The sequence below is a fragment of the Lissotriton helveticus genome, chromosome 5_2 (genome assembly GCF_964261635.1).
Source record: "Lissotriton helveticus chromosome 5_2, aLisHel1.1, whole genome shotgun sequence".
Lineage (NCBI taxonomy): Eukaryota > Metazoa > Chordata > Amphibia > Caudata > Salamandridae > Lissotriton > Lissotriton helveticus.
The window spans coordinates 3,391,905-3,405,733 of record NC_136066.1 but is presented as its reverse complement, the minus strand read 5'-3'; the positions used below and the strand labels follow the sequence as shown (position 1 = coordinate 3,405,733).

The 13,829-nt window shown below is 46.6% G+C and overlaps 1 protein-coding gene across 1 annotated transcript in view; it reads right to left on the bottom strand.

Moving 5' to 3' along the window:
- DYNC2I2 (dynein 2 intermediate chain 2) overlaps positions 1-13,829 on the bottom strand; it is a 94,426-nt gene that overhangs the window by 19,426 nt on the left and 61,171 nt on the right. The window contains exons 4-5 of the mRNA XM_078646601.1: positions 6,809-6,918; positions 4,798-4,955 (exon numbers count right to left, since the gene is read on the bottom strand). Coding sequence (XP_078502727.1) covers positions 4,798-4,955; positions 6,809-6,918 — 268 coding nt within the window. The remainder of the gene's footprint in view (positions 1-4,797; positions 4,956-6,808; positions 6,919-13,829) is intronic.

Here is a 13,829-nt window from a genome sequence, read left to right as displayed (position 1 = left end):
CTATTGCCCAGAGTTGCAGAGTGGGACCCATGATTGGAATAGGCACCGATGCGAGAATGATCAGGTCCGTGGAATTTTGAGCCCAAGACCCGCCGAGGCGGGGAATTGAACCCTGGTCCCGGGCTAGACCTCTGCATCAGGGTCTGCCGCTCTAACCATTGAGCCACACTTCTCCACATTAGCAATGCTCCAATCCAGTGATGCGCCATTCGTGTGAGTTTGTAATGTGCAGGTTACAGTAAGTGATTGGTCAGCAAGGAACTCTGAGGGCGTTAACCTGAGGGTCATTGAGGTTATTGCAGTGGAGATTTAATTCTCCAAAGAAAATGTCATTGGAGTGGGGAGAGACCTTAGCTGTAATGATTTCCATGAGGTGGTCGACGAAGGTGTCGTTCTTGGCTGGGGGTGGTAGAAGATGTGCAGTTTGCACAACTGGGCAGCGTTGTTACATATGGAGAGTGCAAGATATTCGTAGGAGTCGGTGGGGTCAGCGTGAAGGTCAGTGACGAGGAGGTCTGAGCGGTAGATGCAAGCAATGCCTCGCCCCCTTGGTTTCATTGTCTGTCAAGCTTTACAATACTACAATTTGAAGGGACCAATAAATCTAGGTAAGGTGACAATGATTCATTAAGCCATGATTCGGTTATGATTGCTATGTCAGATTTTTGGCTCAGGATCAGAGCGGCGATGTCGGAGGCATGCTTTGCTGCTGATCGCCAGTTAATTTGGAGGCCGGAGAGATGAGGGTCGGTACAGGTCTTGTGAGTTAAGGAGGATAAGGTACTTGCTCTAAGTTGTTGCTGTTTACTCCTCTGTTACGGAGAGTTGATGGTCTATTAGAGTTGATTGCAATCGTGGGAATTAGGTATTTATCTTTCTTGTCTGGAGGACTGGGGGCTTCAGGAGAGGACTTATAGGCTAAGGGGAGGGCTTGAATTTCATCCTCCGATAGGTAGTTGGGATTCTTGCGAGGGCGAAGGTGTCTTAAGGTTAGCGGCAAGGGTTGAAGGAAGGGCTGGGTGAGTGGGGGGAAGAACTGAGTTCTGGGAGAGCTAGATATTCTAGATCGATAGTTCCGTAAGGTTAAGGATGCTTTTCAGTTCAAGAACGGGGTTATGGATGCTCTGAGCTACATTGGTTGCTCTGAGGTTCAGAGTTTCAAGGTCCATAAGTGAAGGTTGAACTTGCAGGAAGGTGACCAGTGAGTCAGGACTGGTTCTGCTGGCATGGTTGGGTAGCCTGGTAGTGGAGCTCAACCACCCTGTGTCTAGGTTCCTGAGAGGAGGGGTATGCAAAGGGCTAGGCACGCCCAGCAGGGTGGACATAGGACTATTGGGGTGGGTGTCCGCTGGGCAGTGAGTGACTAGTGTGTTAGTCACTATGAGTGATGGAGAGGAGTGAGGGTTGGAAGAGGGCGACGGCGGCGTCTTATTGAGAGATGGTGGAGGGAGTGGAGGGAGGTTCCCTAGTAGATATAGGGGAGATGCTGCCCAGAGTGTCATCTTGCGTGGGGAACACCCTGGGTAGAGTCGGGTCAGTCTGAACCTTATGAGAGGGGGAGTGGCTGTAGCTTTGTTGGACATTAATGGGAAGCCCTTCGCCTTGTCCTTAGTGCTGCATTGACCGGAGCTATGAGAAGAGTCAGATGGCGACAGCAGGCGTTGGGGGAGCATAGATGGATAGGAGTTATGCACATGTTTTTTAAGGCAGGTATAAAAGTCAGCACATTTGTAGAGATCTTTGTTTGGCGCTTGGATCATAACGGTGTCGTTTTTGTATGGGGTATTGGTACGGTCAGCTCTTAGATTATGGGAGGGCACGATCGTGAGTTTGGCGCTGTACGGAACGTTCCTGCATTCATGTACGTCAAGTAAGTTAGATATGGCTGCGCGTTATAGTGCTGTTTTTCTTGAGTAGAAAATAAGGTCATTGATAATTGTGTCCTTGTCGGCGTTAAAGTACAGATCGAGATCAGAGTCCCAGGGTGTCTGCTCAGGAGGGTATGTTTGGAGGAGCAGAGGTTACTGGAGAGGTTAGGAGGGTATACGATGATGTAGGAGTTGCCCCCTGTTGCATTCAGGCAAGAGCCTGCCATACTGGTGAGAGAAGGGGATCGGTGAGGCCAGGAGGGCGAACTCTGATAGGCTGCAGGAGTGGTTCAAGCGTTAATTCGGGGGATTCCTACTTTGGGGCATAGTCAGGGATGTCGCGGAGTTGCAGGGCGTCAGGCAGAGGGAGAACCTACATTCGATTCGGAGCCCAGGTAGCATGGGCGATACCCATTCATGGTACTGATTGATCATGGGGAGGTGCAGGGTTCAGCCCTTTGTAATCCAGTAGGTAAACAACAAGGTTGACCTGTGAGGCTGACCCTGGCTAAGGCAGTCCACGGGTCATCACCAGAGGAGGGCGGGGAGCAGCCCAAGAGCTCATTGGCCCAAAAGGTTACTTTGGAAGGGAGAAAAACCCCTAGTGGTGGGTTCAAAGATTGCATTAGCAGCCAGGTGGGTGGAAGTGAAACATTATAGAATACAATGCCTTATTGACAACTGTTGATGGCTAACAATGGAAGGTTTGCCATTATAATGAAGGCTATTAAAAGTTGATACGACCCCATTGACTTCAAAGGGGGGTTTTGATATGCATTGCTTATTGTACTGGACCCTTTCATTTCATTGGAGTTTTATTTATGAAGTGTAACATGTTCTCTATTTTCAATGATGCAGTGACACCCTGAACATTCAGTAGGCCCTCCTTATTGACAGTAACACCCCCTTATATTGTGATGTTCTATCTAGTGTAGGTGGTGGTTCTGTGGCCGTAGCGTTCAGGACCCACTAGGGGCATACCGTGATATGAGAGGGTAACCCAAGGTATTTCCATTTACCTGATGCACAGGTTTGTAATTTAATGCATAGTATTTAGTAGTGCGTGATAAAACTACTTTTCATTTTCATATGAAAAAGCACAGAGTGGACAATGAATTATTGAGCTGTTGTTGCTGCCAGTGAGCTGGGGTCACTAGCCCACACCACCGCCCTCAGGAGGCCTTGGACTGCCCTGTTTCACTACTCAGGGACAGGTAAGTGTTACAGTGGGGTACTTCGTTTCCAGCAACGAGACAATTGTGGACTAATTCATGTGCAGCATTCACACACTTCACAACTAATAATCAAATGTGTTATGAATACAAACATGAGGCGGCGATGCGGAGCACAGCAGAACACAGAAGTAGTGCAAAGCTAGAGGAAGGAGCGGGCCTCCAGGCCAGACTGGCCTTCTGTGAACACAACTAGGAGAAGGGTTGAGCACAGCCCAAGCCCATGTCCAGGAACCAACCGAAGGGCTCCGCTGGATGGCTGGCCTAGATTTCTTCTGAAAATAGCCCATGCACTGTAACCAATGCACTGTTTGCTGGAAGACACACCTTCTTACAAGAACGCCTGAGTGTCAGCTGGCATCTGGGGCTCCTAAAGACACACCTAGACAGCCCATGTGACAGTGATGATCTTTGTAGATGCAACAGCAACTGTAGCATGTGATGTGTTGCCTTGCTGACAAGGGGCTCAGTTATCAGACTTCCCTAATACGAGGAGGGAACCAATGTACACAGATTGACTAAGACTTAGGGCCTTTCATTTAGGCACAGCAAGTTTACTTTGTACTTATTTTGAAGAAACGTTATTCTAGGGACAAACGTATGACTCTGCAAGCAATTACAACTCCCACAAACATATCCAGAACCCCAAAAGCTTGTTTGCAACAATGTGCACTATATCCAGTCACCATTTCGAAACTCGGTACCATGAGCATGATGAGAACTGCATCACAGAGGCCATATTGTAGCTGCCACTAAGGGGCACTGAGGGTAAAGGGGCCATGGGCAGATATGTTTCACAGAGCGGGGGAACTCAATTGGTAGCCATTGACACAAACCATATAAGTGTGCTAGCTCAAGTCTTTGCGTGTGCACGGAGGGCAGAAGGCCACAGACTGGGTTCCATTCGCACACTGCAGCAGACGTTGGGGTGGGGTGCCAACAGCCTGCCAGCAATAGACTTTGGAAGCAGCACCCGAACACCATAAAAGATTTGTTCAGATGAATCAGAAACCACATGTTGATGTAGAATCTACAGCTTGGGTGCATGGGTGACAAGGTGTGCACTCAGGCAGGGACAAATAGAACAATAAGAAGACCAGCCAGGAGACGGGCCTTCCAACATGGGGCTAAGAATGCACATAAACTTCACGTGGTCCGCGAACAGGGAGTCACGTATTCCCCTAATGGAGTCACAGTCACGGAGGACCGAGAAGTGATCATCTCTTCAGTAACAATACAAGCAACTATTGGGATAACCAGTTTATAGCAATGAGCTCTGCACAGGGGCGGCGGGCACAACTACACCTCTGTTGTCAGTAATGGCCACTGCACAGTCTCACTGGGAAAGGGCCACATATACACACAACCAGTACTGGGCATGGCACTGCATCACCAGGAGAGAGAGAGAGAGAGAGACACACAACCAGTACTGAGCACTGCATCACCGGCAGAGGGGCACATTTACACACAACGAGTACTGGGCACTGCACTGCATTACTGGGAGACGGGCACACATCACATAAACATACAATTAGTTTTGGGCACAGCACCGCATCGCTAGGAGAGGGGCACACATACATGCAACTAACACTGGGCCGCGCGCGCGCGGCGCACACACACGCGACACACACACACCACACACGACACACCACACACACACACACAACCAAAGTACCAGCAGAGAAAGACATACACACCTGCTATCAGCGACGGCTGCATAGGGTGAAAAGTCAAACACAGGACAGAGCTAGGAACATCCAGAACCACATCAGGGTGTTTCGGATTTAACCCCCTGCGGTCCAAATTCCAGGTACAAACAAAGGATTTTTCAGTGCTCCAGTCCCCATCATCCAACCTGCGTAAAAGAGAGGCAGCCAAGTAAGAGCGGTTACTCAAAGAACACATGATCTACCACAGATCTATCAGATGGAACAAAGCAGATCTTCCTGGCCAGTGTCACTGCTCTTCCCCCGTGTAGCTCCACCGTTGAGGGACTGCCCTGGTCTAGAGCTTGAGTGCCAGGTAGGTGTTCAAGGCCCTCCTCTACCCGCAGGCACCTGCCCACGCCTCATCCCTGGTGGTCTAGTGGAAGAGCACTCTGCTCTTCTGCTGTCCCGCTCTGCTCTGGGTCCTCTGTGCCCATCTACCTTTTTTTGCTCTTTCTGGCTCTGTTCTCTCTGTTCTTGCTCCTTCTGTTTTTGCTGTCTCTATTCTGATCCTTTTTTCGCCCTTCTCTCCCGCACTGCCCATGGCCCCTCCACCCCCAGTGTGTCACTCCTGCCTCCCAGATGACTGCCCTCCCCCGACTCCTACTTAAAGGTGGCGGCTGCGGCACTGGTGTGCCGAAGGCAAACCAGTCTGCGCCCGTCCGTGACCAGCGCAGGGACCCTGGTCCCCCAACCTGCTGCCACTACAACCACAGCACCCTCCACGCCCTCAACCCCAGAGGCAGCAAAAACTGCCAGCTCTCGACGCCGAGCAGCAGCCAAGACCCGATCTCCTGCAGACACTAATTACTACCGCTGCACCTTCACCCACCTCTGGACCCCAGCAGTAGCCCCCCAGCCCACCGGATGCCAGCGCACACAAACCACTGAACTGCATCCTCCTCAACGTGCGCTCCCTGCACAGACACGCCATAGAAATCTGGGACCTCCTCAACACTAACACGCCAGACGTCGCCTTCCTCACAGAGACCTGGACCAACGCCAACTCCGCACCGGACATCGCAACAGCCAATCCAGACAGATACAAGATCCTGAGGAAAGACCCCCACACCTGCCCAGGGAGAGGCATCCTCACTGTCCACAAAAGCTTCCTCCGCATGACAACCCCTGACCCGGATGACGCATCACCCCCCCCCCCCACGGAACATCTCCACTTACCGATCTAGACCAACCCCAAAACGACTCTCCGCGGAACACTCGTCTACAGACCGCATGGCCCTCGCGCTCCTTTAACCAACATCATTGCCGACCTCTTCACACCCTCACCGGCCACAGACTACATACTACTCTGAGAACTGAACTTCCACCTGGACACCCACGAAGACCCTAACACCACCACCCTCCTAGAGACCCTCACCAAAATAGGACTAAAGCAACTCTTCTCCACCTCCACTCACACAGCAGGACACACGTTCAACTCAGTCTTCGCAGGAGGAAACTGCGTCTTCTTCAGCCACACCTCGGACCTGCCCTGGATGGACCACCACTGCATCCACTTCTCCTTTAGAAAACCCACTGCACACAAGCATACTCGCTGCCTCCCACGCAGAAGATGGAAAAGAGAAGGTTGAGCGTGTGTCCAGCTGTGTGGGTCGGTGTGGTGACCAGCGGCTTGAGTCCCCAAACACCCACGTAGCGTGCATTGGACGGAACTACTAATCAGACAGATGGGTTCTTTTAACAGCAGCCTGGCTACTGATCTCTGCAGCAAAATAACAATCATCACCTCCTGTTTAGGTCACACAAACATAAGAATTACATATAAGAACCACAGGCGGCCAGCACCGATGAATTTCTTTTTCAAATGTTGGAAACTTATCGGCTTGATGGTTATAAAATTCAGTCCTGCTGGATTCCCACATCAGCATCTCAACGCCTCCCATCATCGATTGCTGTTCCAAAAGTGCCATTTTTTTGTCATTCATTCCTCTGCTTCACTGAGATCCCCACAAGCAGAAGCTCAAGCAGCCCAGATTCTCACCTGCCATAGGAGCAAGCGACAACAGACCCTGTAGAATTCCAAGACACGCCAGTGATCTGTAGGCTCTGCTCGACTGCTTCTGGGAACTGCAGGCTCTGCAAACAAGAAACCTGAAAGAGAAAAAATTACAAGTAAAGACTCATCTAAAAACAAGAGAATGTGCTTTTGAGAGACACTGTGAAACAAAAGTAAAAAGCGGAGACAAAAACAAGATAGTACCCCACACAGAACTGATGAAGCAAGATTTTGCATATTACGCGACTTGCTTGAATTCATGAACCTCGAATAACATGTAATAATGTAACTCAACCTGTGCATCTTACTAATTTTCCTTTATCTTTATATTTGAGTGTCGTAGTGACGCTTGCCTATGTGTTTTACTAACTCTCTAACTCTTGTTCCTAAAATGGCCGCTGCTTGATGGGTTTCTTCTGCGCATGCGTTAGTCACACTCACGTGACGTAGTTGCAGTTTTGGTGGGAATTCTTGCGCCTGCGCACTTGCGTCTAAAAAAAGTTGTCTGTGTCCTAACGTGGTGAAGCTTGCGCAGATGCTTTCGTGTTCTTGTCTGTTGCACTAATTATAATGCCATAGTATATTTTTCCATTTAAGGAGTATAAAGTAGCTACTCATAGTATACAGTGAATTCATTTATTTCTATGTTTTAATTTGTTTTCGCTTACTTTTCATGTACCGCGGTATTGAGGGTCTGATGGGCTGCTCCAGAATCCATATTGAAGCGCTGTTCTGCGCATGACAATATTCTGCCAGTGGCATTGACAGAGTGCCAACTGAAGGTACCTGCCAAGACGTGCCTGGGAAGATGCACCTTCACCCAGCCGGCGAAACTGAAATGTATTTCATTAGCAACAAATGTATATCTTTCTATTGTATTCTGTAGAATAGGTCATGGGAACCCCAAATCTGCTAGGCGGTCCCAGTAGATGTAAAACTGGGCTTGTAGAAGTTTGTTCTGATTGTTGTGTTAACCTATCCTACGTGAGGACCAATCGAAATTGGGGATTCTGACACTTGCAACATTTGGGGGGTGGTACACTGACCCAAAAACAGTATAACTAGCCTAGGTTTAGCTAGAGAAATTGTCCGACTTGTCTGAATAGCTGACCTGTCACTGACCCAACGCACTCAATAGGTGACTGAATACAGAGCGCTGCGGAGCACTCTGTCCGAAATATACCATAGACTCTGGAGGTTTTACTGAACCTTAAGTGCTGGCGAAGCACTTTGCTGGGATTTTCGCTAACCCAATCGGGGTTCTGACTGATAGCTGCAGAGAGGGTGGAGCGCAGGCGTTGCTTCCAAACTGCGGGTGCTGGTCGTGCCTTGGTGGTCCTGTCCTGATCCTAATCTGGGTTTCCTGTCCTGTCCTGGGGTGTCCATTCTGCACCTGCTGTCCCATTGATGACTGTCCTTCCTTGGGGCATTTCCTGTCCTTGACTGATCCGTGGCCAGGGTTGGTCTTCACACCATTCTAGGTAAATATATATATAGTGCTAAAAGTCTATACTGCACCTTTCTATTTTTCTGTCTTTGCTTTAATAAAGACACACTTTTTGCGCATATATTGATTTCCATGCTTTTCGCATCTCTGAATGAACAAATCATACATTAAATTGTCGTTATTCTAGCATGTTCCATTTTTCTTACCCATCCTTAGTAAATCTCTTCTAAGTTTATGAAATATAGATGTTCTTTGTGTTTTTCCATCCTTTTAGTTAAAGCAAATAATTGCATCAGTTCATTAGCATTGTCTATCTGCATTTTACCTATAGTTCCTCTTTATGGGGAAATTATTTCATTGTGACATTCTAGTATGCTCTTTATTCATTCCCGTTTTTAGTTTTCCCAAGACTAAGTTTAAAGTCTGAAACTGCTGCTTAGTATGTTCCCTGTTCTTACCTTCCATTAGACTCATAAATGGTTGCCCTGATTTATTTTATATATAGTTATGTGCTCTTTATCATCTTGGTAATTGACTGTTTGCTTGTAATAAATGTCATGCTTTCCGAATCTGAAATTTAGATAAAACCTTTAAAACTTCCCAGTAGTCTGTGGTCATTTAATGAAGGTATAAAAGAGTATATGTTGGTATTGTATTTTGCCTGCCTTTCTTTTACAGCTAGCTCCCTGATCCGTTGTGGTCATAGGTAGCCGTAACGGTGGATTGGTAAGTCGGGTACACTAGAAATAAACAGGAAGGAATCAGGGTTGCTGGTAGTAGAGAGTATGGTCACCCGATTAATATATGCGATAAATTGAAATTAGTGTATGGGCCTGGTACGTGTATGGTGAAATTATTGGCCGGGTGACCTGCGATCTCTATCAGTAATTTTCTGGTAGCAGAGCTATGGTTAGGGACTAGTTAAAGTTAGGTACGACTAGTTAGCTAGATAGGTTGGTTGCTGCTAGGAATTTTATTGCTGCTAAAAAGGTAAACATTTGTGTGAACTGATCACTCACGTGAAATGCTTTGCTTTGAAAAATTATGAAATCTTTTAAACTGTTTTTCTTATTGATATACTGATATATGTATTAACCCACTGGTTAGTAAGCGTTAAATGTTTGTCTGGAATCCCTGGGGAATTGAATAGCGGGTGGAAAGAGAATCCACGCCGTGTTGAGGTCAGTGGCTCGAGGAAAGTTAGTGCAGGTGATAGAGCAAGATTTCGCATCGCGACTTGCTCGATTCATGAACCTCGATTTTGTCATAACCTCATAACAAACGTACGTTATTATTAATATCTTTATTTTGGAGATGCGTGAAAGGTAGCGAAGCTTGCCTATGTGTCCTACTAATACGATTAATCCTCGTCCCTAAAATGGCCGCTGCTTGGCTTTTCGTTTCTGCGCATGCGTGAGGCATAGTGAGCTGACATGACGCAGTCAGAAATCGAGAGGGAAAAGGTGCGCATGCGTAATAGCAGTAACGTGCTGAAGCTTTGTGCTGCTGCTCCTGTGATGTTATTCGTTGCACTTATTCACTAATGCATAGTATATTTTTATAATGATGAAACTAAAGTACGAACTTATAACATGTAATACATTCATTTATTTCTATGTATTAATTTGTTTTCGCTTACTTTTCATGTATCCTCGACACTGAGGGGTGACGGGGCTGGGGAGTCCATCTTGGAGGGTATTTCTGCGCAGAATCAGCCGTGGTGCGGTGACATTGAAACCAAGCCAATGAAGGTTGATGCCAGAGCCAGCATGGGAACGTGCACCTTCACCCAGCCAAGGCATCATGATTGTATTCTATTGTATCAAATTGTATTCTTTCCATTGTATTCTCTGCGACTTCTCGTGGGAACCCCAATCTTGCTAGGCGGCACCCTAGGATGCTAAGTAGGGCTTGTAATACTCTGTTCTGATTGGTGTGTTAACCAAATCCTACCTTAGGACCAATCAAAATTTGGGGATTCTGACACTTTGCAACATTGGGGGGTGGTACCCTGTCCCAAAACAGTATATCTACCCTGGGTTCACCTAGTGAAATTGTCCGACTTGTCTGAATAGCTGACCTATCACTGACCCAACGCACTCAATAGGTGACTTGATACAGAGCGCTGCGGAGCACTCTGTCCGAAATTGACCATAGACTAAGGTTTTACTAAACCTTAAAGTGCTGGCGGAGCACTTTGCTGGGAGTTCGCTGACCCAATCGGGGTCCTGACTGATAGCTGCAGAGAGGGTGGAGCGCAGGCGTTGCTTCCAAACTGCGGGTGCTGGTCGTGTCCTGGTGGTCCTGTCCTGATCCTAATCTGAGGGTTTCCTGTCCTGTCCTGGGTGTCCATTCTGCTCCTGCTGTCCATTGAGGGGTATCCTTCCTTGAGGGTTTCCTGTCCTTAACTGACCTGTGGCCAGGGTTTGGTTTTTCACACCAGTCTGGGTAAATATCGCTTAAAATCTCTTGAAACTGCACCTTTCTATTTTTCTGTCTTTGCTTCAATAAAGACATAATCTTTGCATATGATAAGTTTTTCCATGCTCTCCGCAACTCATTGCATCTCATGAAACATATGCATTTATTTTCATAGCGTGTTCCTATGTTACCCTTCCTTTTACAAATAATTTTCCTGTTTATACTTTATAATTTGTTTGATGTGTTCTATACATTTTCTCACTAAACTGAATGAAGAGATTTTCTGAAGTTATAGCGTGTCCTTTTTCCACGTTAACCGAACTGTTTAGATTTCTACGTTTTCCCATTCCATAGTATAAATGATACCTGCCCTAGTTAATTCTTCATCACCCATGTTCACTTTTGTATGGTTAGGTTATTAGCTTAGCAGGTTCCCAGTCGCATTTCTTGTGAATCCAAATGTTTTGTTATCTTGCTTACTGACTATCTGCTTAATGTAAGTTGGATTTTCACACTGATTTGAACTTTACATACATTTTATAAAACTTCTAGTTGTCCGTGGTTATTTTATGAAAAGTAAAGGTCATTTATTGAAGTATATATTATTTGCTGCCTTTCCTTTTACAGCTAGCTCCCTGATCCATTGTGGTCATAGGTACCCGTAACAGTGGATGGTAAGTCGGGTACACTAGAAATAATCGAAAGGAATCCCACAATTATTGGTAGTAGATTGTGAGGTCATCCGATCAATGTATCTGGTGATTTGAAATATATGGGCCCGAAGCCGGAAGTGGCGAAATTATTGGTCGGGTGACCCGCGATCTCTAGCAGTAATTTTCTGGTAGCAGAGTTATGGTTAGGGAATAGTTAAAGGTGAGGCAGGACTAGTTAGTCTAGCTAAGTCGGAAGCTGCTAGTATACTGATGCTGCTACAAAAGTAGGCACTTCAGGAGATCTGATCAATCACTTGAAATGTTTGCTTTGAAAAAATTATGAAATGTTTTAAACTGTTTTTTATTGTTGTATTGATATATGTATTAACCTATTTCGTCCGTAATTGTTAAGTGTTTTGTTGGGAATCCCCGGGGAATTGAATAGCGAGTGGTGAATAGAATCCATTCGTGTTGAGGTCACCTGCTCTAAGGAAAGTTGGTGCAGGTTAGGCAGAACTGGAAGCACTAACTAGGGTTTTTTTTTTCTGAATGCATGTTTGAAAAAATGTTAGTAACGAGGTTCATTGGCAAAATTCCCATTGTGGCATAAACCTATTTAGGGTCACATCGGAAGAGTAGCAGGTTCATCGGAGCTTGGGTGAAAGCAAAGGGGCTCGCTGGGGAAACCTTAGTCTCGAATATATCCCGGTAAAGTGGATGAGTCTAGGGGAGTAACAGGTTCTCCGATGCTAGAGTGAAGGGTAGGCAGAGAAGATCTATCCGTAGTAAGTGAAAAGTAAATGGAAGTAGTTTACTTGCAGTGAAAAAATTTCTTTCTATCTAGACACTTGAGCACGGTGGCGAATGTGTAATTGTTGTAAAATAACCAAGCACTAAGCACTTTAGAAAGTAAGAAAGTTTCCGTGACCTTGTGAAGGAGGGAGTCAGTCGCGAAGCCGCTCTGACGTCACTCCGTGCCGCGCTGGGATTGGTAGAAGCAGCGGGCTGGTAGCGGGGCTGGAATTATAAAGAAGGGGTGAGCGCCGAAGCGTGAGAACTGTCTTGCGAAAGGGCCGCGCACCCATTGGTCGAAATTATATAACTCGTGCACCCCATTGGTCGCACGAAATTACAAGACGCATTCTAATTGGGAATAATTTTGTAAACAGAGTTAAGCGTAGGAATCGTATGTGGCACTCTTACAGACCGCATACTAGACCCGATCCGAGAGACTTGGGATTTCAGAGAGATCAGTTTAAAGGCATAAAGCACGACATTATGTACGGAAACAAGCGGAAGTTGTCCCTTGTAAATAAAGTAAAGAATTACTTCAAAAAAGACAAGCAGATTAAAACTAGAGAAGGTGTTTTCATTCCACCACCAAATACTCCCGCATCTTTTATGATGTTCGATAAAGGGTACAACACATGTGTATGGTTGGAAAATTGAGCGGAATACACAAAAGATGACGGAGTATTGGCTTTTCCGTTAGACGGAACATTTAACAGCAGGATTCTATTTAATCTAAGAACCCGAATGAATGACCTACATACCAGACCTAGATTAACGCAGTACGAAGCCCTAGAGGAATGGGAGATTGAGGCTTTTGAGAGGGACAAGCCCCGATTGGATAAAGGATTGACAAAATGTTATCCAAAACTGAAGCAAGAAGCCCGAGCCCAAAAGATGAAACAGTGGAGGCAGAGTATGATTGTTGAGGGACTGTTTCCCATGATGCCAACAGAAGATCCTCCTGGGGAGGGGAAAAGGACAGAGAAATCCAAACACTGGGGGCCCCTAGGAGAATCGGATGACGAATTATTAGATGACATGTGCATGAGAAGTCCGCCTCCTTATAATGAAGGACACCGACCTTCGAGTGCAGGGGATATTCCCTGGAGACCTCTACAAAGGGAAGAGGTCAGGTCCGCAAGTGTAGGAGGGGGTTATCTAATTCCTCCTTATACTGAGAATGTAGGACCCGTAGAAACCAGAAGTATTTACCCCAGGAGACCCGTTGGTGGGGAGACGGGATATTCACGTGAAGGAGATTTTTGTTCTCGTCCCCCCTACGGAGGTGAGGTGAGATCCTTAGGTTCAGGAATACCGTTATTACAGCCACAGGATGAGGAAGAGCCGAGGATTCTAGGCACAGGAAGTTTGTTCCCAAGACCTAATTATGGTGGAGGACCGAGTGAGACACATCCCACTGCCCCGAGTTATGCTCCCACTCTAACCCCACAGGTGTTACATGACAAATCTTTGGACAGGCTATTAGAAGAGAAAGAGCGAGAAGCGCTAGCAAAGCAGAGAGCTGAGATAATACAGAAAATGTCACAGCTAAATACAAGTCCTGAAGCCTTGACGATCCCAGTAACTATCGGACCGGTAGTTCCGTTGTACGGGGACCGTCAAGGGAGTCCAAGAACTCCAGTAATTACTCCTGTCATTGCACCGACCAGACCAGAACCCTTAATTGTAGATG